This window comes from Ammospiza nelsoni, chromosome 29, assembly GCF_027579445.1.
Source record: "Ammospiza nelsoni isolate bAmmNel1 chromosome 29, bAmmNel1.pri, whole genome shotgun sequence".
Lineage (NCBI taxonomy): Eukaryota > Metazoa > Chordata > Aves > Passeriformes > Passerellidae > Ammospiza > Ammospiza nelsoni.
The window spans coordinates 1,179,739-1,202,705 of NC_080661.1; the positions used below are offsets into that span (position 1 = coordinate 1,179,739).

A 22,967-nucleotide genomic window follows, 5' to 3' on the forward strand; every position below is an offset into this window, starting at 1 on the left:
ACGAGTCTCAAAGACACTCTAGAGCTCTGCTGATGAAAATTCCTCAAGACAATCGTGAGTCACGGGGTCGTGTAGAAGTCCATCCACAAATCCTTCATTTTTTGCCTCACGATCGTCATGAGAAAAGACTGCCGAAGGGTTAAAACTGCTGAGCCAGTTGGGAAAGAAAGTCTCCTGCTTATCTAGTGTGTTCACAAGTGATGTTTGCAGAACACGCCATGCTGTACTCGAAGGGGGCATGCTGCCCTTTTCTGGACAATTGAACTGGACTTTCTTCCAAACTCCTGACCTGGCTGGACTGAGCTCTGGGGTGGCTCCCCCCCGCTCCATGAGAAGACCCCTCTTGCCTGTCTTCAACCACCGTGATGGACCAACAGAGATGCGAATCCCCTCATCAAGGAACCAAGAACCCCTCTGGCACGGTACTGGCACCCTCATGGCACCCCCGTGGCAGCCCCTGGCAACCTCCTTCCAGAGACTGGGACTGTACTCCCTCCCAACTCAGGGAGGGGGAAAAACCTAACGTACCTGTGAGCATTCAACCATGAAAACAATGGAACTGTCTCACCCCCTCCTCCTGTTCCTATTCTTCTCCCCTCCATGGAAACCTAATTTCAGCCACCCTTCCCCCAACCAAGAACAGTATATATATTGGGGTTCGGTTCGACTGCCCTTTGAGTACTCCCCAAGACGTGTACCAGCGAGTTTCGGCGGCGGGACCCCGAAGACATCACGTTTTGGTAGCTATACCCCATTCCCTGACCTTCTTTCCTCCCTTTTTCCCTTGTCCTACCCTTCTCTTCCCCGGATCCCTTAACCAAACGCATATTTAGCTGTGGTTATAATCAATAAAATTGCACCTTGTTGATTTTTTACTGCAAAACCCCTGTGCCTTTTGTTGGTTATTTTTGCACCCAAAAATCATTCGTCACCCATTTATTTCGGGCAGACCTTCACACACACACACACACACACAGAGAAATGCTGAAAGTGTCCAGAGGCCAAAGAGAAAGGATTGTCCAGGGCATAAATGGAGGGAAAGAGGGTGCAATGGAGAGCACCAGGTATCCTGAGGGCTCAGGGGTGGTACAGTGGGAAGGGACCAGTGGGAAATGCCAGGGTAGATGGACAGGGTTATACACCAATGGGAAGGGAGAACTCACCAGAACACGAACATAGACGTGTAAAAGGGGTAGAGAAGGCCAATGGAGAGGACAGAACTGGGACAAATGAACGTAGTGCTGCAGAACACCATGGGGAAGTCTCTTTTCTCACCCTGAGCTGTGAGGAGTGCCCAGAGCCTGTGGTGTGTCTTTCCAGGGCATTGCTACTGCCTTTTCCCTGGTAGGCTCCCAGGTTTGCACAGTTGTGCAGTGTCACAATCATCTCCTTGGTTCTGCAGTCCTGCTGTGGCTGCTGTGTAACAATGGACCTGTGATACCATGAGGCTCCATAGTGTCACCATGGTCCCTTTGGTTCCATAAGGCCCTGCTGGGACATGATGGACCCTTGGTTGCATGAGGTGCCTGGGCTCCCACAGCCCCTCACAGACCCCTATGGCCTCTCAGAGTTCCCCATGGCCCATCATGGCCTCTCAAGGCCCTTAATGGCGCCTCGTGACTGATGGCCCCTCAGAGCCCCTCATGGCCCCTCACAGCCCCAGGCGCCGGGCTCCTCCAAAAGGAGAAGGGGTCAGGCCCTGCTTGTTCTCCTTTTATTTCAGTCCCTTCACAGCCATGAGTGCAGAAAGGCTGAAATGGAGCCTTTCCCCAGCGTTTCCTTTGGGGTTAACTGTGGGCTGAAGCTCTGTGCTGGTGCTGGCCCCAGCGCCACCATCCCTGCAGCCGCCAGGCCTTTGCTGTCCCCCCGTGTCCGTTCCCTGTCCCCGAGTCCCGCCCGGCTCTGGCAGCAGCAGCAGCCGCAGCGCAGGGGGTGCCGGCCCGGCCCAGCCGGGGCTCCCGGCCAGGAGCAGCAGCAGTGCCGGCCCCTTCCCGCCTGCTCCTGCCTCGGCTCCCAAGGGCTTTTCCCAGCTGAACTCTGGGGCAGAGCAACCAGCACCCACACACAGCCCTGACTGCTCAGGGCCTGCCTGTGCTGCCCTGAGACAGCCCTCAGAGGAAGAAAGGATCAGGTTCCAGCACTGTTTTCAGCTCTGTTTGACTCACCCTGAGGTGACAGCAGGAGGCTGCTGGCGCCTTTGCTTTGGGAATTGGGGATCATGACTGCTCTTGGCCCTCTTCTGCTTGCCACCTGAATTTTATCCATAAAACTGCAAGTGCCTCTTTCAGTTGGTGCTACCCATGGTGCTTTCATGACAGTGAAGTCAGTATTTTTGTCTCAGGCATAAAGATCAGCAGATACTGGAATGTCCACCAGCCCCTGAGCACTAAAGTGAGGGGAATTAAAGCCACCCAGGCCACATTTGCAGTGCTCAAACAGAGCCCTGTTGCTGGCACTGTTGAAATAGAATAAACTGACAGAGGCCATCACAGAAATGGCCTCCGCAATGTGGAATTAAACTAAAAAATCCACCAGGAGAAACAGAAACCAGAACTTCTCGACTCACTTCATTGCTCCTTCCCAGCAGCAGGAAATGCAGATGCCCAGAGGTGTTTTGCATTGCTGCTGCCCCCAGTTTGAGCCCAGGCTCTGCCCAGTCCCAGTGGGAACCTGAGCCCAGCCGAAGGAGCTCAGCGCACACGGGGCCAGGCCCAGAGCCCCAGGCACAGCCGCCCATTGCGGGGCAGCGGTGCAGACGGAATGTCCTGTGGCCAATCCTCCTGCTCCTGCCACACAGCGCCAGCCTTCTCCCCCTCCTCCTCCTCTCCCAGCATGGCACAAATTCCAGCTTGGAGGAGGCTGCCCCAGAGAGGGCTTCAGCTGCTGTTCCAGCCTAAATGTCCCTGCAGAGGAACAGGGCATCTTTCAGGCACTTGCACAAGCCCAGGCTTCTCACTTCATTGGGAATTTGGGATGCAGATGGCCTTGCTAAGAAAGCCAAAAGCCAAGGGAATGGATTATAGATTACTGAAAAAAAAAGTCACCCATCTTTCAGGCAAGGTTTACCAAGTCATTTCCTGCATTTCTTCTTTTCAGATTCTTTCAGTTGGCTACTCTGGGAAGTCCAGCTTGTACTGGTGCTAATCATGAACTGATTGTGCTCTTGATTTATGCAGCAAGACACCAAATGTGGAATCATCTATATGGAACTGTTATGAATGATCAGTCAAAAGCCAAATTATAAAAAATGCAAAAAGATTTCTTTATCTTTTTCCGCGACTAAAATATGGTCTTCAAAACCACCACAGCCAAAGAGACAGTGTCGAGCCCGGGTTCGGTGCTGGGTGAACCTGGATCCCACCTCTATTGCATCGGACCCTCCACCATTCACGAGAGCTGCTTCTTGTAGGGATGCTTTATATAGTTTATTATGCCTGAGCGAAGAAGTCCCAGTTCCTTTTGTAACTCTGCATATTCATAGTTGGTTCTTGCAGTGTGCAGAGCTGGACAATCGCCATTTCCTTGTTGATAGCCAGCACTGATCAGATTCAGGGAAGTCACATATTCACAGGTATCTTTCTGGCGGCGACTTTGGCTATCTTGATCGATGTTATCAACAGGGCAATGATCGCTCTTAGGGGTCTTCCCATGACTCGGGATAATGGTGATCATTGTGCTGGGTGTGTCTATTCTTGGGCTAAAGTTCCGATCGTTATCTGACCACCTTCAGGAATTTCGGAATTTGAATAGACTCCTGCCTCTCAGGTTGCTTGTGATCAGAGACTTGGTTGGATTTTGCAATCTTTATATGAAATACATGCTTTTATAGCATTAATTATTTCCCAACACATATTACAACACCACTACAATCTCACAGAAGAAGGCAATCATACAGATCAGTGTATGGTCAAATTGCCCCCTAATTCTCATAAAGTCCATCTACTCTGCACACCCTTACTTTGTATTTTTGTTTCTCAGTCATCACAGAACTGAGAGCTGCAAGAAAAAGAGAAAGAAATATGAACAGGTATCCCTTAGGTAAGGAAAATACTGGACTGTCAGGAACTAAAAATAGTTGATAGCATCTGTATCAGGCAATTTTTTTTACTCTCTACCAGACCAGTGTCCATTTCAGGCATCCTGTTAGCATGACTTAGGATTTTGCAGCTAAATGCAATGGGCTGCAATTTGAGAGGCCTACAAGAAAAAAAACTTACCAGACTTTTTTCCCTTCTGAGTGACAGGTGCAGATTACAAAATGAAAGGGCCTGCAGACATTTAAAATTTTTTAATTTTAGAAAAATATAGTATTAGCATCAGATTCCAAGGGCATAGAGATATAGGAGCAGCAAGGAAATGCTCCCAGAAATGTTTTCTAGCCTGAAGAGACAAGCTAGCTACAGGAACAAGAGAGAGCCACTTCCTTTAAAATGTGTGAATTACTGAATGCAAGAGCCATTGGCCCTTTCAGCTTCTGTTTTTAACAAAAAGTAAGCTATTAATTTGTGTTTATGAAGACTTTAGTTGGACTTCAATGTTTTTGGGACAGCTTCTGAGCAAAATACGAAGAAACTACATTACATATTAGTAAATGCAGCATTTAGAATAACAACTAAATAGTCCTACCTCATGTTCAGTTCTTCATGTGATCAAGTCCATGAAATGCAGTACCTAATCCAGTTAAATCCCACCTACACCTCAGATTTGCCTGCGTAACTGATATTTTCCACTCCACTCCCTATCCCTTCTCTCACCACAGTCCTCAAGCCCTCAGCCAGGCACAAGCCAACTTCTCACCTCAACTGCTGTTAGCAATTACCAAGCACCTGTTGGTAATTACCCGAGCACCTGCCCCACCCACAGCAGCTGTAGGTCCCTGGCTGCTGGGAGAACAGGTCTGAAGTGCAGACCCCAACACCACCACCCCCCCACCAAAAAAAAAAAAAAAAAGAAATTAAAACTTTTCTAAATAATTTGAGACTAGTAAAAGATCAGGATATGGAGAGACTTGTTTATCCTCTTTAGGCCAATCAAGAAAAAGTTTATAGCCTTCTCTGGAAAGGGAAGACTGGGGGGTTTTTCTTGAAGGAGAAGCATGTTTTATCAGCCCAGTTTCCTTCCTCATTTGTTCCTGCTCCCCACGAGGCCATTCACTAGGCATATATATGTAAATATCTATGTCTGAAAACACATCTACAGGAGTGCATGACTTACACTGGTGCAATTTAAAGCATAGTTTTTATTGTACAAAAATGCAAAAATCTGTTCTAGGAGAGGCACATCTTGTGGAGCTGTAAGGACCCTGACAGCACATCTGCTACCAAAGCAACAACTCCTGCTCTGCAGTGGCTTGAGCGGGCTGAGATGGAAGTGTTTCTTCATCAATGCATAAACCACAACAAAGTAGTGGTGACAAGCCTTTTTTCCAAGTCTGACTGAAGGTTTGGGAAGCGGGTCTGCCGGCAGAGGGCACACAGAAGCAAGACACGTTTGCCTACTGTGCACCTACAATTTCTACACCATCATATCACTACTCGGTCACTGAGCAAGCTGACAGAGTATGACAGGTTATCCATCCTGCATAAAAAGTCACAGAGAGAAGAAGAGAGGAAGAAAACACAGAAGATGACAATGCAAAAGAAGTTGAAGAAATGTGGCAAGGATTGAGCATTAAGGGACAGAAATAAGAAGAGACCATACCCTTGAACTGTAAAGTCCTGTCAGGAAACTGCAAGTACTTGCATATATGAGTTCACCACCCGGACTTGCATGCTTCTCCACATTACCATTATTTCAAAAATTTTGCTTCCTGGACAAGCTGCCAGGTCTCCAGTACCAGTCCTAGCTCCCTTCCAGCAGTCTGCATCTGAGCAGGGAGTTGAAAATAGATCAGGGCTTACCTTTTACACTGTAAGCATTCAAGACAGCTAAAGAACTTTGAGGAAAAAGGCCATACTGAGTGCCCAGGACAAAGAGATCTTAAGAAACTGGAAGAAAGAAGTATTGATTGAGAGTCACAGTTATGTTGAGATCTAGCCTTTCAAAGGTTTGTTGCTTTTCTACTGAAAACTGCAGGTGAGAAAGCCTAGGCAGAAAAGGGAAGGAGAAGATATGTGAACAAACCCATAGCTGTACACAAGGACAGAGGCAGATTTCTTCTTCACCAGGCTGAAGAGAGTGGTTTTATTATTTGAAAAACAAAAGCCAAACTACCCCAAGTAAAATATATATTCTCCCACTACATTTAGACATTACAACAATAAAAATGCTCTATAAAACTACTGCAGTAAATTAGTCAGTTAGGAACAATATACAGGGCACATGTTAATAGTATCCATATCTATCTTTGGAAAGATGAGCAATTACAATCTGCATCCCAGCTCATGCTCAGTATTTACTACAATCTCAAATAACAATAAAGTCAAACACAACAGATGACTGATGTTCCTACCTTCTGCTTTCCAAACAGAGTTTTAAAAGAAAGTTTATTACAAAATCAGTCTCAAGTATGTTCAAGGCCTTGGGAGCTCTCTAAGCTTTAATTAACAACAGAAAAAAAACTATATCTTTATAACAAAGTTATAAAGATCACAACTTTAACATCACACATATAGAATCCATTTTAAGATTTCCGTAAAGCCAGTATTATAATTTTTATATAACAATCTATTTGTAATATTGCCAAAGAAGGCACACTTTTCTAAATGCCTACTGGCTTTGGTAACTGCTAAAGGTAATGCAGATTGAACTGTACTACTGCTTATTCATCTTTCTGTTGCACAGAAATCTTGGATATTTTAGTGCGTACATCTGTAATTCTGACATTTTCTGAAATTAAAGTGAGAGGAGAAATGGGCTAAATTCAGGTACCTAAAGTTACGTATCAACATTTGCAGACATAAATCAAATACACAAGGAAAGGTTTTCTATGGGAAGAATGACAGAGCAAATGAAAATATGTATTGATAAGAATAATCAACACAGTAGAGATGAAGAGCATATGCACCATAGCAGAGAGTGTATAAAATCACACTCTGCATCAAGAGAACATAATTGGTATTTCTTCACAGCCTTCTCCCTTTGCATGCCCCTCTGCCAAGTGCAAGGGGCCTCAAGGACTGAAGGAAACACAGGGAGTCAAATGGAGACACTTGCACCTGTCTCACTGGGGGCTCCTGGGGAAGCAGTTTCCTTGGGAATCCAGCCCCTCTCTGCCAAGGGCACTTCCCCAGATGTGTACATTTCATGGGCAACACCAACCCACCCTTAAGTGCATGGTGCGGAGATTCAGGGACATCACAACATAACCAATATGATCCAGTGAAGTTAAATTTATTATTCCTAAAAAGACTCTATTTATAATAAATCTTTACTGTCCACGTGTCTCTAGCTAATACATGATTGGTTAATCCTAGCTGTTTACACGTCTAAAATAGAATGCTGATTGGATCACCTAATTTTTCACACGTCTCTGGCTGGGGTTGTCTGGCCCACCGATGGCTCACTTTCCCAAACTTGCTGACAAACTTGCTGAGTCCTGATGACTCTTCTTCTTGTATCTTTTTCAAGGATATACTGAGCCCATTTCTGAATATGTCCATAATTCATTCTTTGTGAACATGTTCATTGTCCATTATTACAAGCAGGCTGGATTGGGCATTGGCTGAATATGGCCACTATCTTGCAAAAACTCCTCCATTCTGTCTCCGAGCCAGCATTCGAGACAGTTAAACAAAATCCTCCCTCTCACACTGTAAAGAATGTGGAATTAGAGTTGGAATGTGACCCTGAAATAGAAGCAGCTCAGAAAATAAAGTAGAAAAAAGTTATTGCAGAAGCTATTGTAGAAGGGACTTTTCTCTCCAATGATGTAGAAGCTTTTCCTGTAGTAACTAATACTGCCAGTAGAGTTTGAAAACCTTTCAGTTGGAAGATTTTAGAAAAGATGAGAGCTGTAATTTCAGAATTTGGTTGAAAATCCCAACTTGCACAGTCACTTCTGCAGTTTATTTTTCCATCTAACACATTAATTCCAGCTGATGTGCATACCCTAACATGACTTATAATGCCACCCTATCAGCAGGTGAGGTTTCATAAAAGCTGGGAGGAAAAGCGTGCTCAAGAAGCAGAAAGACCTAGAGTGCAGGGTGATCCTCTGTATGGTTTAACAGCACAACAGTTACTTGGCAAAGGGCCCTGGGCTACTGCTACTGCCCAGGCTAAGAGCATTGATCAAGTCTTGCAGATGAGCCAACATATGATGCTATCCTTGCACTTCCAGATGGGTTACACACTATGTCTTTTACACAAATTCACCAAAGAAGAATGAAGACTTTGATAAATTTGTAGACAAATTGCATGAAGCTATCTATAAGCATTCTGATTTAAATTCAGACACAAAGATAAAATTGTATGGACTTTGGGATCATTTCTCCATTCCAAATGGCTTTCCCTTCAGTCACAAGAGCCTTCCATCTCTTCCAAAAATTGCCTGCTGAAACTCTTCTGCTCCCATCCAAATCAGTTCACTACTCCAGCATAACCCTTGAAGCACGGACAAACAACTCTTCAACTAATTATAGTAGAAAAGAAGGGTATTTATTGCAGCCCTGGAAACATGTGAATTAGTTTCCAAAGACATGTGCAAGGAGCTGCAGACTCCTGCTCTATATTTCTACAGAAAAGGTTTTACATTGGGTTTCTAAGGACCCATAGTACATAGTTCTTACCTGCCTGCTTCGCATTTTTATCAGCTGAATAACTATCACAGCTGCACAATTGTACTCCCTTAACTGGATCGGTGATTTTGAAATGAGGGAGTGGTTGTATGGGAGGAAGAAAGCCATCTTGCTCATGGTGAACTCTTCTCCCATGGCCAGCTGGCGAGACCTTTGGACCTGCTGCTCATGGTCCAAGCCTCTCCTAACTGTTCAATTATTCTTAAGGCAAGGTATTTCTATGGTCTCTGCTTCTTCTCAGTTGCTTCCTCTATCCCTGTCACTCCTAGCTTTACCTTCCTAATATATGTGGTACTCTTTAACTAAGGGACATGATTGCTGCTACCTGTATTACTAACTTAGCTTCTTACCTCATTTGAAAATCTTAACTAAAACATACAGTCTCCTACTATCCCAGTTCTATTCCCAGCTGGCCCCTCGACTCATCTGCGCTTTTCAATTATCCTAATTCCATTTTCAGCTAACCCCTTGGCTCACCTCAGGCACATCCCCGACTGCCTCTCTCCCAGCAGCTCAGAGCTCCATTGCACAGCGCTTGCTGTGCGCCAGAGAGCACAAAACAGGCTGCCTGATGGGCCTGAATATTTCTGCCAAACACTCTGCATCTCACACCTTTGCTCTGGCTCAGTGCAGAACTGCAGGATTGCAGGCGCTTCCTCCCAGAGCTGCGTGAGGCGCTGGCTGCTGCAGATGGGCCCTGCCAAGCTGTCCCTGCCTCACGCTGGCCTCGCTTCCCCTGGCACAAGTGCCGGGCCTGAAGGAGCTGCCCTGTGCTCCAGCCTGCCGAGCAGCCCGGCTCCCTGCCCCGGTGCCCAGAGTGCTGCACACACTTCTGGCCTTTGCCAGGAGTTGCAGGGCAGCCGGCAGAAGAGGAGGAATCCTCAGCCAGCCCAGCGGCCCGCGGCTGCCCTTGGCCTTTCTCTGCTCCTGGGCACACTCCAGACGGCCATGGCCTCCAGGCCGGGCTGTGCCCAGCACGGCTGCGCTTCCCCTCGGCAGCAGCCAGCTGCCACCTGGGCTCTGAGAGCGGAGGATTCGCCCGCTCCCAGCAAGAGGCACCCAGGGCCCGGCTGCTGCCTCTTGCAGCTCCAAGGGCCTCCTTCCAGCCTGCCTCTGCCGGGGCTCAGGCTGCTCCGGCCTCTGCCGGGGCTCTGCTGGGGCTCCAGCCCGGGCAAGGCCGGGCCCGCTCTCACCTCACAGGCGCTGACAGCTCTGCGCCACAGGAGACCTTCCCGAGCACCCTCTCTGATCTTTCTGCTTTCTCACTTGAGCAAGGCTCTCCTCCAGCCAAAGAGATTATTGCATTTAGGGATACAAATCCAAGTGGCAGGAACCCCATTGCTCTCCAGTCACAGCTGAAGGCCTGCATCTGCACAGGGTGTTTGGGCTGCCTCATTCTTCCTTTGGTTTTGCCTTCAAATGCCATTGCTCTTTCTGCCTCAACTAGAAATACCACAGCTGTGCCATAAACAGCCAGTGGGTCATATTCCAAAGGCAGTGCGGTCTGGAGAGGATGAATGAAGAGGAGCCCTCCTCACTTATGAAACCATACAAAAAAAGCCATATGTGTGACTTAGTACCAATAAAAAACAATTGGTAATTCAGAAGGAAATGTTGAATTTTCTGAAGGGGTCAGAAGGAGGAGAATCTTCCAAGTGAGTTGATGTTTCAGAAACTTTATTAATTAAAACTCTAATCTATAATTCTATGCTACAAATCTCTTTAGCAACCCTACTCTACAATCCTACTCTAAATTGGTAAGAGAGATAACATCTTGACATGATTGCTATGTTCTCGTCTCCTAGGGTTAGGGTTAGGCTTAGGCTTAGTCTTAGGCTTAGGCTTAGGTTTAGGCTTAGGCTTAGGCTTAGGCTTAGATTTAGGTTCAGGTTTGGGTTTAGGTTTAGGCTTTGGCTTAGGCTTAGGGTTGGGGTTAGGGAAAGGGTAAGGGATAGGGTTAGAGTTTGGGTTAGCATTTAAGGTTAGGGTTAGGTTTTAGGTTTAGAGTTTAGGGTTAGGGTTATTCGTCTTCTTCACTGAGTTGATGACTTGTGCCAGGATGAATGGTGGCTTGGCTGAAGTTACAAATGGATGCTGTCCACCGGAAAAAAAAATACAACAAAGAACAGTGAACCATTACTTTCCAAGCTCATTGCTTCAGGGACTCAATCAGGATACATCAAGTTCCTGGAAAGACCCAGAAAGAGGAGCAATGGGACCATCTGCTCCCCAGTCATCCCCAGTGTGCAAGACCTTGCCATCACAGGCAAACCTGGCCCAGAATCCCACTCATCTGTTTATTGTGGTGTCTTCATCATGCTGGGATTTTTGCCCTGCCAGTGCTCTAGAAATGGCGCTTTCTGTCCCTGGGTTTTCTTCCTTTCAGGAAACTCCAATGACTCACATAGGTCCCTGCCTTTGAAAGACAGGCACTGTGCTGATTCCCACTGGGACAGAAAGCAGTGTCTGCCTTTCCATGCCCTGCCCCTCGTGTGCTGGATGGCACCTTCCTTCCCAGCAGGGCCAGCCCAAGTGGCACTGGGCCCTGCAGTTCCCTCTCTGCCACACAACCTGGCAGTAACCCGGGCACAGTTCCCGTCTGCTTGAGCGTGCCAGGCAGCAGATGGGGCTGGGACAAGTCCCTCCCAGCTGTCCCTGTTTGCGTGGCAGAAACCTCTGAGGGTGGGCTGGGGGGCACAAACCAGGGCCCCTCAGAGGCTCACAGTGAGCCCCCCACAGCCCCTCCTGCCCACAGCCAAATCTCTGACCCCTAGGCTGGGACTGGCTTCCTTGGGTTCCTCCACCACCATTTCATGTCTCTGTACCCTGCATTGCTCTACTTCAATTCTTTTGCCATTAGATAAAACTGAACACTCCACCAAATCACAAAAGAGGGACACAGACACAGTCAGAGGACAGAGCACCTCTCCTCACAGGAAATGCAGAGGGAGCTGGAGTTATTCCGTTTTGTGAAGGACAGGCCCCAGGGAGACTTTATTGCCACTTTCCAAGACTTCACAGTGGCTTTGAAGAAAGTGGGGGACATCTTTTTTAACAGGGCCAGTTACAATAGGATATGAACAAATATTTTTTAACACAAAGGGCATCTAATCTTACTAGGTCTAAGGAAGAACTTGTGTACTCGGAGCATGGTGCCACCCTGGCACAGCTTGCCCTAAGAGCCTGTAGGAGCCCCATCCCTTCAACCATTCCGGCTCCAGTGGCAAAGGGCTCTGAGCAACCTGATCTCTTTAAAGATGTCCCTGCTCATTGAAGGACACTTGCACCAGAGGACATTTACAGGGCCCTGCCAGCCCAGCCCAGTCTAGGATTCCTCACCATTTTCATTTGAAGAGCAGCAAGAGTGGAGGTGAGGAGGAAGGGGGCTCATCTGCTGCCTTGGGCTTGAGTGGAGGAGGAGCCCATCGCTCAGAGCCTGTTTCACCTGCAGCCCCTTCACATTTTACCTGCAGGAGCTCCTTGGCAGACCAGCGCTGCTCCTCGTCTGTCTGCAGGCAGCAGCTCAGGAAGTCACGCAGCAAAGCCGAGAGGAGCTTGGGCTGCCGCAGCTGTGGAGTCCCTACTGTGGCTATCAGGTATGTAGCCTGGAGAGAAAGGAGACACCAGGCTCCACCTCCCTTTGTTTAACCTCTGTTCTTCAGTGGCAGTTTCTGCCCTGGCACAGACCCAGAGATGACTTTCCTTTACCAACCAAAAACCCAAACCCCGATGCAGCCACAGCTTTTCCACCATCCTGCAGATCTTGCCTTGGCAGCTGATTTCATTGCCTGACCTAGTTAGTGGGAACTACATCAGCAAAAGGACATTTGCTTCTCTGAGGATTCATGCCAGCTTGAGAGGGCTTTTGGAAGACGGACTTTGCTATACTAGCTAATTTGAAGGGTTAGTACATGAAAGGCATCTCTGCAGTGCTTGTTGGTCTTTTAAGCGCACGTGCCCTAGAACAAAACTCATCAAGCTTTTTGTGCTGTTCTTGAAAACAATGGGAATTGGAAGAAAAGAAAGGAAATCCATCAGTTAATAGCCAGGTAGGGAAACAAACATTTACAATCTCCTCTTCAACACAGACACATTAAGATGCCTGCACAAATGTATTGGGATGAAAATGCCTGCTTGGGCACACAGGAGCCACCTGCAGCTCTGTCTCTCAGCAGTCTGAAAATTTCAGCTTCCCATTTTTGCAGCAAAAGAAAAATTGTCTAGGTCAGAAGAAGGAGAGGTTCCATCCCTATGGACACCCTCTAGTCATTTGGCTGCTCAAGTCAATGCATTAATGGGAGGCCCATTCCAGAAAGTGCCAGGAAACAGACAGGAGGTTTTGGCAGGCTCTCCGCATCACCAGGCTCTGGCTTGGTGACGTGCAGAATGTTGCTTGGGCTAGGAGAGAAACACGATCACTGAGTGTTTCAGCAGCACTGCACAAGAAGCAGAAGAGATTCTGTGCATTACACCCTCATGCCCATGTTTCCCAGTGAGAAGAAACTGCACACAGGGTTAGGTTCCTCTCTAAAGACCATGGTTTTAGAAACTTTGTTGGGTTTGGGTTTCCTTCCTTCATTTCTGGAAAGATAACAACAGTTTTAAGATGCTTTTTTCCTGTTATTAAGGCCATCTACACATACAAAAGAACTGGAACCACTAACCCAAAGGAAAGTGTTGAGTGAGAATGGAGTTTGTTTAGAGTTTGTTTGCATGTGGTAAGGCTTGAGTTCCCCCACTGATGCAAACAAAAGTCCAGCAGATGCTGATGTGTTGCAGGGACATTTGTAGGAGGGGACCTTGGTGGAAGTAGTTCTAGCAGATGGCAATGGGATTTTGTCCAGTGGCACACAGGACATGGGACAGGTGAGAAAGACAGTGGGATCAGTGAGTATTTGCTCCTTACCGTGCCAGAACTTTCGCTCAAGTAAGGAGGTTCTTGTTCTATCATTTCAATTCCCACAATTCCAAAAGACCATATGTCCACTTTGGGGCCATATGGTTGACCTGTCACCACTTCAGGCGCCATCCACCAAGGAGTCCCAGTTACCGAGCACCGTCTGCTCTGCTCAGGGGTGAGCTGAGTAGCGAGGCCAAAATCAGCTGAGGAGAAAACAAAATACTGGTTTTATCTGAATTCTGTGCAATTAGGAAAGCAAGCAAAAGACTTCCCCAGCAGAAGTTTGAAATTGCTCTGTTGAATCTCCTGGCATTGGTGACTTTAAAAATACCCCCATGTTTTACACTGCCTCTAGCAGTGGCTTTTGTTCTTTGGAAACTTTAGACTTGTAACTCCCTCCCTCTGGAAGGGACCCACACAGAGCAAGGCCACTCTTGACTGCTTGTGGCTCCTTCTACCTCTGTGCACGTTGCAACTGTGCCCTCAGCTCGCAGCAGGGGTCCCTGCACTGCCACCAGCACCATTTTTGGGAGCTGGCAGTCACACCAAGCAGCCACACACCCACATTCCTGGAACGCTGCACCTGACCAAGAATATACTGACCCAGCTTGACAGAACCGTCGGTTCTGAGAAGGATGTTGTCACTCTTCACGTCTCGATGGATCACATCGTTTGCATGAAGAAAATCCAGTCCTTGCAGGCACTGAGCGAGAAAACAGAAACAGAAGGGCAAAAATGAGTGATGTGATTTTATCACACAAGAAAGGAAACAAAGAATCGAAAAGATTCCCTCTCCAGGGGAATGGGGAGTAATGGCAGAACAGTAATGGCCACTGAGAGGAAGAGCTTGTTGCTCCAACACTTGCAGAGCAGGACCTTTCTGAGGAAAGGCACGTCAGCTTTTAAAAGAGCAACAGCACCTGCTGTTGTAGGCTGTCCCCTGCCAACCAGCCAGGATGACTCCTGCTGCAGTGCATGTGCTCAGAAGCAAAGAGCATTCTGGCTGCACTCCAATCCTTTTTAGCTGAGCACTGAGAGAAACGAGTCTCTCTCTTCTTTCTTTGCTGTTTGTTTCAAATCCTGCCACCAGCACCTTTGCTTTTACAGGCAAGGAATGCAGTGAAGACAGACTCCAGGCAAACATTTAGAGAGGCAAGGTGGAGAACAGCAAATACAAATACAAGAGACAGAGCGAGAATACAACAGCAGGAGATAAGAGTACTGGCACTGAGTACAGGGAGTGCAGGGGCACTGGCAGGCCTTTCACTTGAGATGCTTTTACTTGCCCATAGCATACCAGCAACACAGAAACAAAGCTCGGCACAGGAAACCTCCCCTGTTCTGAGCCCGTTTCCCAGACAATGCTGCCCAAGCCCTTGGAAACACAGCTGGGATTGCTGACCTCCCGACTGATGGCTGCCATCTCATCTTCAGACAGGCAGGTCTGGCTGACGATGTCGCTCAGGACACCTCCATCCATGTACTCTATAACCAGCAAGAGTTCCTCGCCCAGAAGGTAGCTGAAAGAAGGAAACAAGGGGGTAGAGATGAACATGCATGGCTATGTTGATTTTTAGCTTCCAGGTTTCTTATTTCCAGATGCCTTTGTGACAAGGACAGAATCAAAGGAATAGACATTCCCTCTTGGCTGTGCATTATTTGCAATCTGTGCAGTCTCATAGAGAAAGACACATCTGTGAAAAAGGAGATGTCTTAGATGGGCAGCAAATGAAAAGTGCAGTTAGAAACAGCCCAGATAAAAAACATGTCAGGCATGGTGTTTCTGGAAATAAGCACCTAGTCTTCCTGGCATGCAGAGCAATGGCAAAGAGGGGCAACAATCCAAGGGAAATCCACTTTAGGATGGTTCATCTGCACTTAAGAAACTTTAAAAAATCAATCCCAAATAAATGTGGAGGCAGTGAACTTTGAGGCTATTGAGTTAGGAAGATACAGCTGATCCAGGTTTTGAATAATTTTGGAATCATTATCAAACTAGGTGTGCCAGGGAAGACTCATGCAGACAAGATACACTCTCTTCTCATCCATTGGAGATGAGTAGAGAAATATGAATAAATAAAAATTAACAGCTTTACTTGCTGCCACTGGCCAAAGTGGGTTTTGAACCTCTCAAGTTTGCTTTATGTAAACACACATCCATGGGATAAGACCATGACCTCTCACCTGTCTAAATAATTCACAACATTGGGACTCCTATACCTCTTCATGATCATTATTTCATTAAAGGTTAGCTCCTTCCTCCTCACTCTTTGAAGATTTATTTTTTTTATTGCCACCTAAAAAGACATTGAAAATCAGTAACTTGAGAGGTTGGTGGCACGAGACCACAAGGCAGGTGGAGCGAGTGATTTTGCAATGACACAGCTGAGCTGTGCCAAACTGCCTTGTGATTAGGCACTGCAGTAATCAGGAACTGACATTCCAACAGCCCATTTCTCTGCTCCCTTGGGAGCCAGTTACAGGACACGTGGGGCCACTGACATTTTGCCTTGACCACTTGGTAACAGTGGTGTCTCAGTTATCACCCACAAACCGCTGACCACACTCTCTGCTGCTTTGTTTGGGACTCAGAAGAAGGAACCCATGCCTTAATACTCTGTGGATACATCTTGTGATATGGGCAGGGCTTAGGGCTTTCAGGGACGCCTTGCAGATCTCTCCCTATGTGCAGTTCCCAAGTGCAGCACTGCAGGTGGCTAAGGAACTACCAGTAACTTTCAGATGGATTTGCTGGCAGCCAGAAATTAGAATTCAGGACTCTGAAGCTGCAGCCCCAAAGAGCAGTGAGGTGCTCGCAGGCACCACCTTTGTTTTAGCAGTGGAGAGTGAGTGAGCGCGTCCTTCTCTGAAAGGAACCGCTGCCCTCCGTGCCTTCCTTCCGGCAGCTGAGGAGGACAAAGTCCCAAATGTGTTCTGTGGGCTGGCACCAGTCTGTGCTTCTTGTGCCTTTTCAGCACAGCTCTGCCCAAAGCTCCAGCCACAGCTCACACCAGAGGGGAAAGCCCTTGAGTGCAGCAGAGCCTGCAGGGGATGTTGACATTTACCTCTCCTCCTGTGGCACTGTCAAGTGCTCTGTAAACATCTCCAAAAGTCCTAGAAACAAAACAGAAGCAGAGAAAGGAGAAGCTGTTTAGATCTTGCAGTGAAAGCCAGCCCACACAGGAGATCTCTGCTGGAAGTGTCAAAACCTGCAGGATGCAGGAGGGCTCTGCCAGAAGGGAGATGATGCATTTTCCTCTCAAGTGCATGGGCACTGGGCCTGTTCCTGAAGCACTGGGGTTCAATTTCTAAAGGGAGTTTAGTCTTTCTTCTTGGGTTTCACTGTCTAAACGGTGTGGTTCCTATCCTGACCACAGAGTGTTTCCCTCTTCAAACCAGGGGAAAGAATTGTTCCTGGGAACTGTTATCTCACAGCTTTGATAGGGCATAGGTTGCTCTTTCAGGCAAGCAAGTTTCTTCTCTTTTCATTAGTGTGCCAGTATGATTTTGAGACATACAAAAAGTGCTAAAGAAATTAACACAGAGCTGTCCCACACTTGAGAGGCAAGGAGACCTTCCAGGTCCTGTTCCTTGATGCAGGCAAGACCTTGGTAGCAAGGCATCTCTGACAATGCCTTCTGAGCCCACTCACAAATTCTGAGCAGCATTGAGAGATGGGACAATCTATCCCCAGTGTGTGATCATCTTTGCAGCTGGCCTGACTTCACGCTGGATAGACATTCCACCCCAAAAACACCTGGCCCACGGTTGTGCAGGAGTAACTGCTGTTGGACTCACCCGCTGCCAATATAATTCAGATGCGTGTATTTCATCAGGGGATTTTCAGTGGTGTTTACCATTCTCCCTGAGGGAAATAAAATGCAAGATGCTGACTTTAAGGCAGAGATCCCAGCTTCCAGGAGATACAAAAGGCACCCCCAGCACCTGGAGCTCTGAGCCCTTTGTGGTCGGCTGGGTAACAACAACCACAACCAGGCAGACAGCCCTGCAGAACAGGTGGCCAGCACAGAGACTGATTTGTACAGTCTTTTGAAGAGTTCTCTTGACAGGAAACAAAGCACAGGGACATACAATCCCAGGAGAGGAGGACATCTTCCCCACCTTTCAGCAGTTTGCCAAAGGAATGCCTTCCCATTTGTAAACCAGAGCAGCTCAAGCTGTAACCGATCCTGACGGGGCTTTCAGCATCAGGACCCTGACCTGTGTTTGAGCAGGCTGAGCTCAAAGCTGCCCCTCTCCCAGCTAAGGAAGGCTCCAGCCTCTGCAGTCCCTCCAGCCCTCAGGGACAGGGCAGCGACCACAACAAGGCTGGCAAAGCCCAAGCATGAGCACTGACAGGCACTGATGGGAAGAAGCCAGAGTGAGCCTGAGCCCCAGACAAGCTGTTGCCCCCATTCAGGACACAACAGGATGGGCTTTGAGATCAGCCACACCGAGGCACAGATCAGTGCCCTTTTTGTCCCAACAGGTGATGGCAGACACAGAATCCACTGGGCTCTGGTCTCAGCCCCACCAGGTCTCTTATCTGAGAGCACAGCACTGGCAGCTGTTACGGGCAAGAAGCAGATTCATTGGGTTGTGCTGCAGAATCACAAAGGGCTTGATGTGTTTTCCTAGAGACTGATCTGAGCAGGGCCTGGGCCAATGGGTAGGATTCTAAGAGTCATGGGAAAGAGTGGGAATTGGGTATGGAAAAAATGCCATGGATCTGAGGGATATACCATGGCTGGGCTGGAGGCTCTCTCCTGAGAAATGCCTGCAGTACAGTTTTATCTGACCACGCCACTTGGATGTGTCTCCTGGACACATCTTGATAAGCATAAAACTAGAAGATTAAATAAAGTTTGTTATCAAAGTCTCTGTTTTTTCTTTGGGGGCACATGGAAAATACCTTGTGCTCTCTATTTGTCCTGTAACCTGATGTTCTTTCAAAGTAGTTCTTATTGACAAAAAGATAGCATTCTCTTATTGACAAAAAGATAGCATTCTCATGAAAATAAACTGCAGATGTAGTAGTGGTAACAGTAACAGTCATAAAAATGACATCAGTAAAACGTGGGGTAGAAGGGCTCCTTCAGGATGGAGAAAAACACAACAAAAAACCCCCACCAAAAATGAACAACAGAAAAGCAATCCCACCCCACCCCCGCGAAAAAAAATCCCCAACCAAAAAGACAAAACTCCAAAGTCAGTCCATTTCTGTGAAGTTTTTTTGCTGTGATGACTGGTTGGAAGTCAGGAGTCGAAGGAGAATTTAGGAAGCTAAAAATTCTGTTCAGTTTGGCCACTAGCACACAGGACTTGCCTAGATCATTTGCTAGGTCACAGCCTTCTGCTGATCCAAGAACAATCCCTGCTTCAGCCTTTAGCAGAGAGGGAAGCTCAGGCAAACCCAAGCCACTTCCAGGTGCCCTCAGAGGCAGCAGGAACACCCAGAGCTCTCTCGCTGCCTCGGAGCACAGCACTGCCTCTGGGGAGTCCTAAATGGCCCTGTGACACCAAGCTCAGGAGGAGCATTTGGTACAGCTCTGCTGACACCTGCACACAACACACTGTCCCTCAGATAAGAAACACCCCAGACGAACCCAGCAGCTCCAGGTACTCCTCCTCAATCTCCTGTTCCCAGGATGTGCCCCAGCCTGAGTTCCCAGGTTTCACAGAAGGGCTTCCTTGAGGTGATGCTGCTGCGGCAGCAGGTTCAGAGCCCATGATGTGCTGGACCTGGAGCATTTCTGGTGGGCACTGCTCCTGTGCCTCACTCCAAACTTGGGGTTCTTCATTGCCACACATTCCCTGCAAGTCTTCGCAGGCTGCCCGGTGAGATGTCAACACTTGCACCTCAAGTCAAACAGAACAAAGCAGTCAGACACTACAGCTTGTCCCTGTCAGCCAGGAGTCATCGACTGTGAGGAAAGGCAAAGAACAGATTGACAGGGGATACAACAGCTTGTTTCAATCCTCCATCTGGGTCACCAAGTTCCACTGTAAAAACACCTCAAGAAAAAAGGAGAGCAGGAACAGGCCAGCAGGAATCAATTTGGATGACTGCTGGCCAAAAGGCCAAAGGACAAGTTTCACTGTCCAGGGCAGATGTTGAGATTCAGCACACCAGGAAATGTCCTTCAGAGTGACTGTGATACACACACTACAGCAGCATGGCACTCAGAGGCATGGCCCCACTCCCTGCTGCTCTGCACTGGAAAGGCAAGAAGGGCAGAAACCACCAGATTGATGACTGCAGTGGCTGCATCCCTCTTTCACTCACTTGGTTTTGCAGAGACTGACGGAAGCGATTAAGTTTCTCTCTGATGATTTTCATTTCTTCCTCCAGCTGCTTATGCCTTGCCTTGATCATACTGTGAGCTGTCTGAAGCTCTGCATCCAGCTGTTCCTTCATGTTCTCTAATAAACAAAAGAGAGGACATTTCATGAGTGGAGTGGCTACCACTCTTTCATTCACCTGGTTTTGTTGATCGCCCCTCTGCTGATGGAGATTCTCCTCTTGAATTCTTCCCATGTCTTCCTTGTTCTTTCTCTTCACTGCCATGATGTCACTCTGAGCTTCGGGCAGCTCTGCTTGTGGCTCTGCCTTGATGTTCTGTACACACAAAAGCAGAGCAAGGGACTGAGAGCTGCCATCAGGCTCAGCTTTTTTCCTCTTGCAGCCTCCAAATCACATTTATTCAGCCCCTTCTTTCTGCTTCCCTCCCCACATCTGCCTCCATTGCAAACCTCCTGTCCCAGGGCTGATCTCTGCAGATTGCAAGGCTCTGTGCCTCCATTGCCTGTGGCACTCCTGGCCTCCTCAGTGCCAAGAGCTCTGGTTTATGCCCCTCTCCCTGCCCTTCCCTCTGTGCCCTGGCCAGTCAGGCTTACCTGGCCATTCTCCTGTGGCTCTTCCACCTGCTGCCTGAGCTGCTCTTCCTGCTCTCGGGCAGGGAACAGCTCTCCCTGAGTCTGGCATGGCAGCTCAGATGAGGCAGTGTGCTCCTGCTCTTTCTCTAGAAGCACCTGCACAGAAAGCAAGAGAAGATGGGTTTCAACTTCCCATACGCCCTTTGTGGGCCAAGACTCACAGACTGCTGGGCTCACACGTTCCCAAAGCACTGTGCTGCTGCTCTCCTGGGTCGTTCTCTGCCCGAGGGGAGGCACAGATTCCAAAGTGACCCTGGCCCTACAATCAGGGGCCATCTGGGACTGAAGCTCCAGCAGCCTCTCAGGCAGCTGACAGGGAAGGGGTGGCATTTCTCAAGGGTCTGGTGAGGGCCTCCCTCTGCTTCTGCCGTGTCCTGTTTGTCTTTCAGTAGTGACTGACTCCCTGCCCTGTCCCACAGCTCCATCCTGGCTCTGCAGGGGCTTCCTGGGTGAGCTCACTCCTTGTGAGAGACACTTCTGGAGTTCACCTTCTCTTCAGGCCTGCACCAGCATTCCTCCTTCCTGACATCCACACTCTTGTTAGAAAACCGGGTCATTCAGGAGATAAGGATGCATGCAAAGATCTCTGATGGAAGTCAGAGAACCTCTATGGCCACCTCAGTATATGGAGGAGGATCAAGGTGTTTCTTCTCCCTCTTTTGTCAACGGAGAATTCTGACCAGCAGTAACAGAGTTTCTCATAAGGCCCCATTAACGAATGCACTTACACAGCCCTGGGGATGCCAGTGAAGGAAACCATGTGTCATGTATGGCATGGCATGTATGACCAGAGTCACCAGACCCCAGCTACAGCATGGGATAGTTCCACTCCCTTAAGACATGCAAAAATTTAAAGGACAAATGAAGGCTTCAGGTCAGAAAAGGCTGGAGTAGGAAAACATGAGGGGAAAAAACAACCATCTCTGGAGGGGGAAACATCTCTGCCTGCTCAGCATCAGTCAATGGAACTTGTCTCTACTTCTTTCCTGAAGGGATGCCTTTAGGTGAGCTTTGCATCTTCCACTGCTTTGGAGCAGAGCCAGGAAGATTAAAATAGATAGATAGACAGATCTCACTTTTATAATCTCTCTTTACTGTGCTCTAGTATTTACATTCTTTGAATGGAGAGAGATATAATTCTCTCTCCTAGGTTTTTTTTAAGGGAAGGTAGTGAGAAACTCATAGAAGGAGAGAAAACAATTATTATCTCTACTTGCTGTTCTTGTTTTTTAGTACATGAAGAATGTGTTATAGTGATTGTTTACTGAAAGTGATTTCTTAATTGGATTTTAGTGATAGTTGTTTAGACTGATTAGATAATTAGATAAAAGGCTGTGTGGAGACAGTCATGAGTTTTTCTTTCGTATGTTTTTAGTATAATATCTCTTTGGTATAGTTTTAATATAGTACTAGTGTAATATAACATTGCTTAATAAAGCATCTGTTTAAATTTCTAAATCATAGAGGGAAAGCACATTTTTTGCCATGTGGGGGTCACCCTGAATCAATCCTGTCCTTTCTGTCGCTACACACATCAGCACTCGGCAGCAGTGCCCTAATTAGCAGCCATCCTGAACTTGCTCTCCTGTTGCTTCAGTAACCCACACTCTTGGGGAATCTGGAGCATGTAGGTCCTTATGGAATGCAACCAGACCCAGAGCATTGCACTGGGAACGGCTCTCTTTGTGCATCTGTGCTCGGGCAAGTTCTTCGCTTGGACTCGCCCACACTGGTGGTGCTAAAGTGGCTGGAATCAGAAATGCAGCCCAGCCCCTCCCAGCTCCTCTAATCTCTGAGCACCAGCTGGAATGCAAGGGCATTGATTTCCTACTCAGTTCCCAAACACAACACACACTGATTCCCTGGGCAGCCAAAAGACACGGGAGCCTTTAACCTGAAAGTTTCTGCCATGGCTGGAAAAAGGCCAGGAAAGATTGAGAAAAAGCTCCCTGGAGAAGGAGAAATTACAAAAGGCTTCTCCTTCTAGCAAACAAATACACAAATAAACAAACAAAATGTGAAAGTGTTACCCACACCAGTGTCTAAAGCACTTGGATGCAGTGAGGGGATGTTTGGCAGGGAAACAGCCCTCGTGCTGAGCATTGGCTCTATGGATCCAAGGCAGGGATCTATGGCAGTCTGCCTGAAGCTCCCTCATGAGCCCCCATTGTCCAGGCTAAAGCTCCCTCAGCCCCTCCTCCCTGGCCTTGTGCTGCACCCCTTGCCCAGCTCCCCTGTCCCTCTGTGCCCACGCTGCAGCCCCTCCATGACTTTCTGCTTCCCAGGGCCCACAGCTGCACACAGCACTCCAGCTGTGGCCGCAGCGCTGCCCAGCACAGGGCCACGCTCCCTGCCCTGCTCCTGCTGCCCCACTGCTGCTGGCACAGCCACCG

At 48.0% G+C, this 22,967-nt stretch overlaps 1 protein-coding gene and 1 pseudogene across 1 annotated transcript; both read right to left on the reverse strand.

Moving 5' to 3' along the window:
* The window catches only part of LOC132085194 (zinc finger protein 239-like), a 130,125-nt pseudogene that overhangs the window by 17,016 nt on the left and 90,142 nt on the right, over positions 1–22,967 (reverse strand).
* Positions 10,695–13,776, reverse strand: LOC132085168 (serine/threonine-protein kinase PAK 1-like). Its single transcript, XM_059490541.1, has 3 exons — positions 13,645–13,776; positions 12,206–12,343; positions 10,695–10,832 (listed from the first exon to the last, which is right to left on the reverse strand). The coding sequence occupies exons 1-3, from the start codon at positions 13,765–13,767 to the stop codon at positions 10,740–10,742; spliced, it is 354 nt and encodes a 117-aa protein (XP_059346524.1). The 5' UTR covers positions 13,768–13,776; the 3' UTR covers positions 10,695–10,739.

Excerpts from the sequence above, each read along its gene's own strand:
- LOC132085168 (XM_059490541.1), bottom strand. The coding sequence starts at position 13,767 with ATGGCGCCTGAAGTGGTGACAGGTCAACCATATGGCCCCAAAGTGGAC. Across the intron at positions 12,344-13,644 it reads TGAGCGAAAGTTCTGGCACG|GCTACATACCTGATAGCCAC; the intron begins GTAAGGAGCAAA and ends CTTTCTCTCCAG. Across the intron at positions 10,833-12,205 it reads CTGCCAAGGAGCTCCTGCAG|CATCCATTTGTAACTTCAGC; the intron begins GTAAAATGTGAA and ends TCCGGTGGACAG.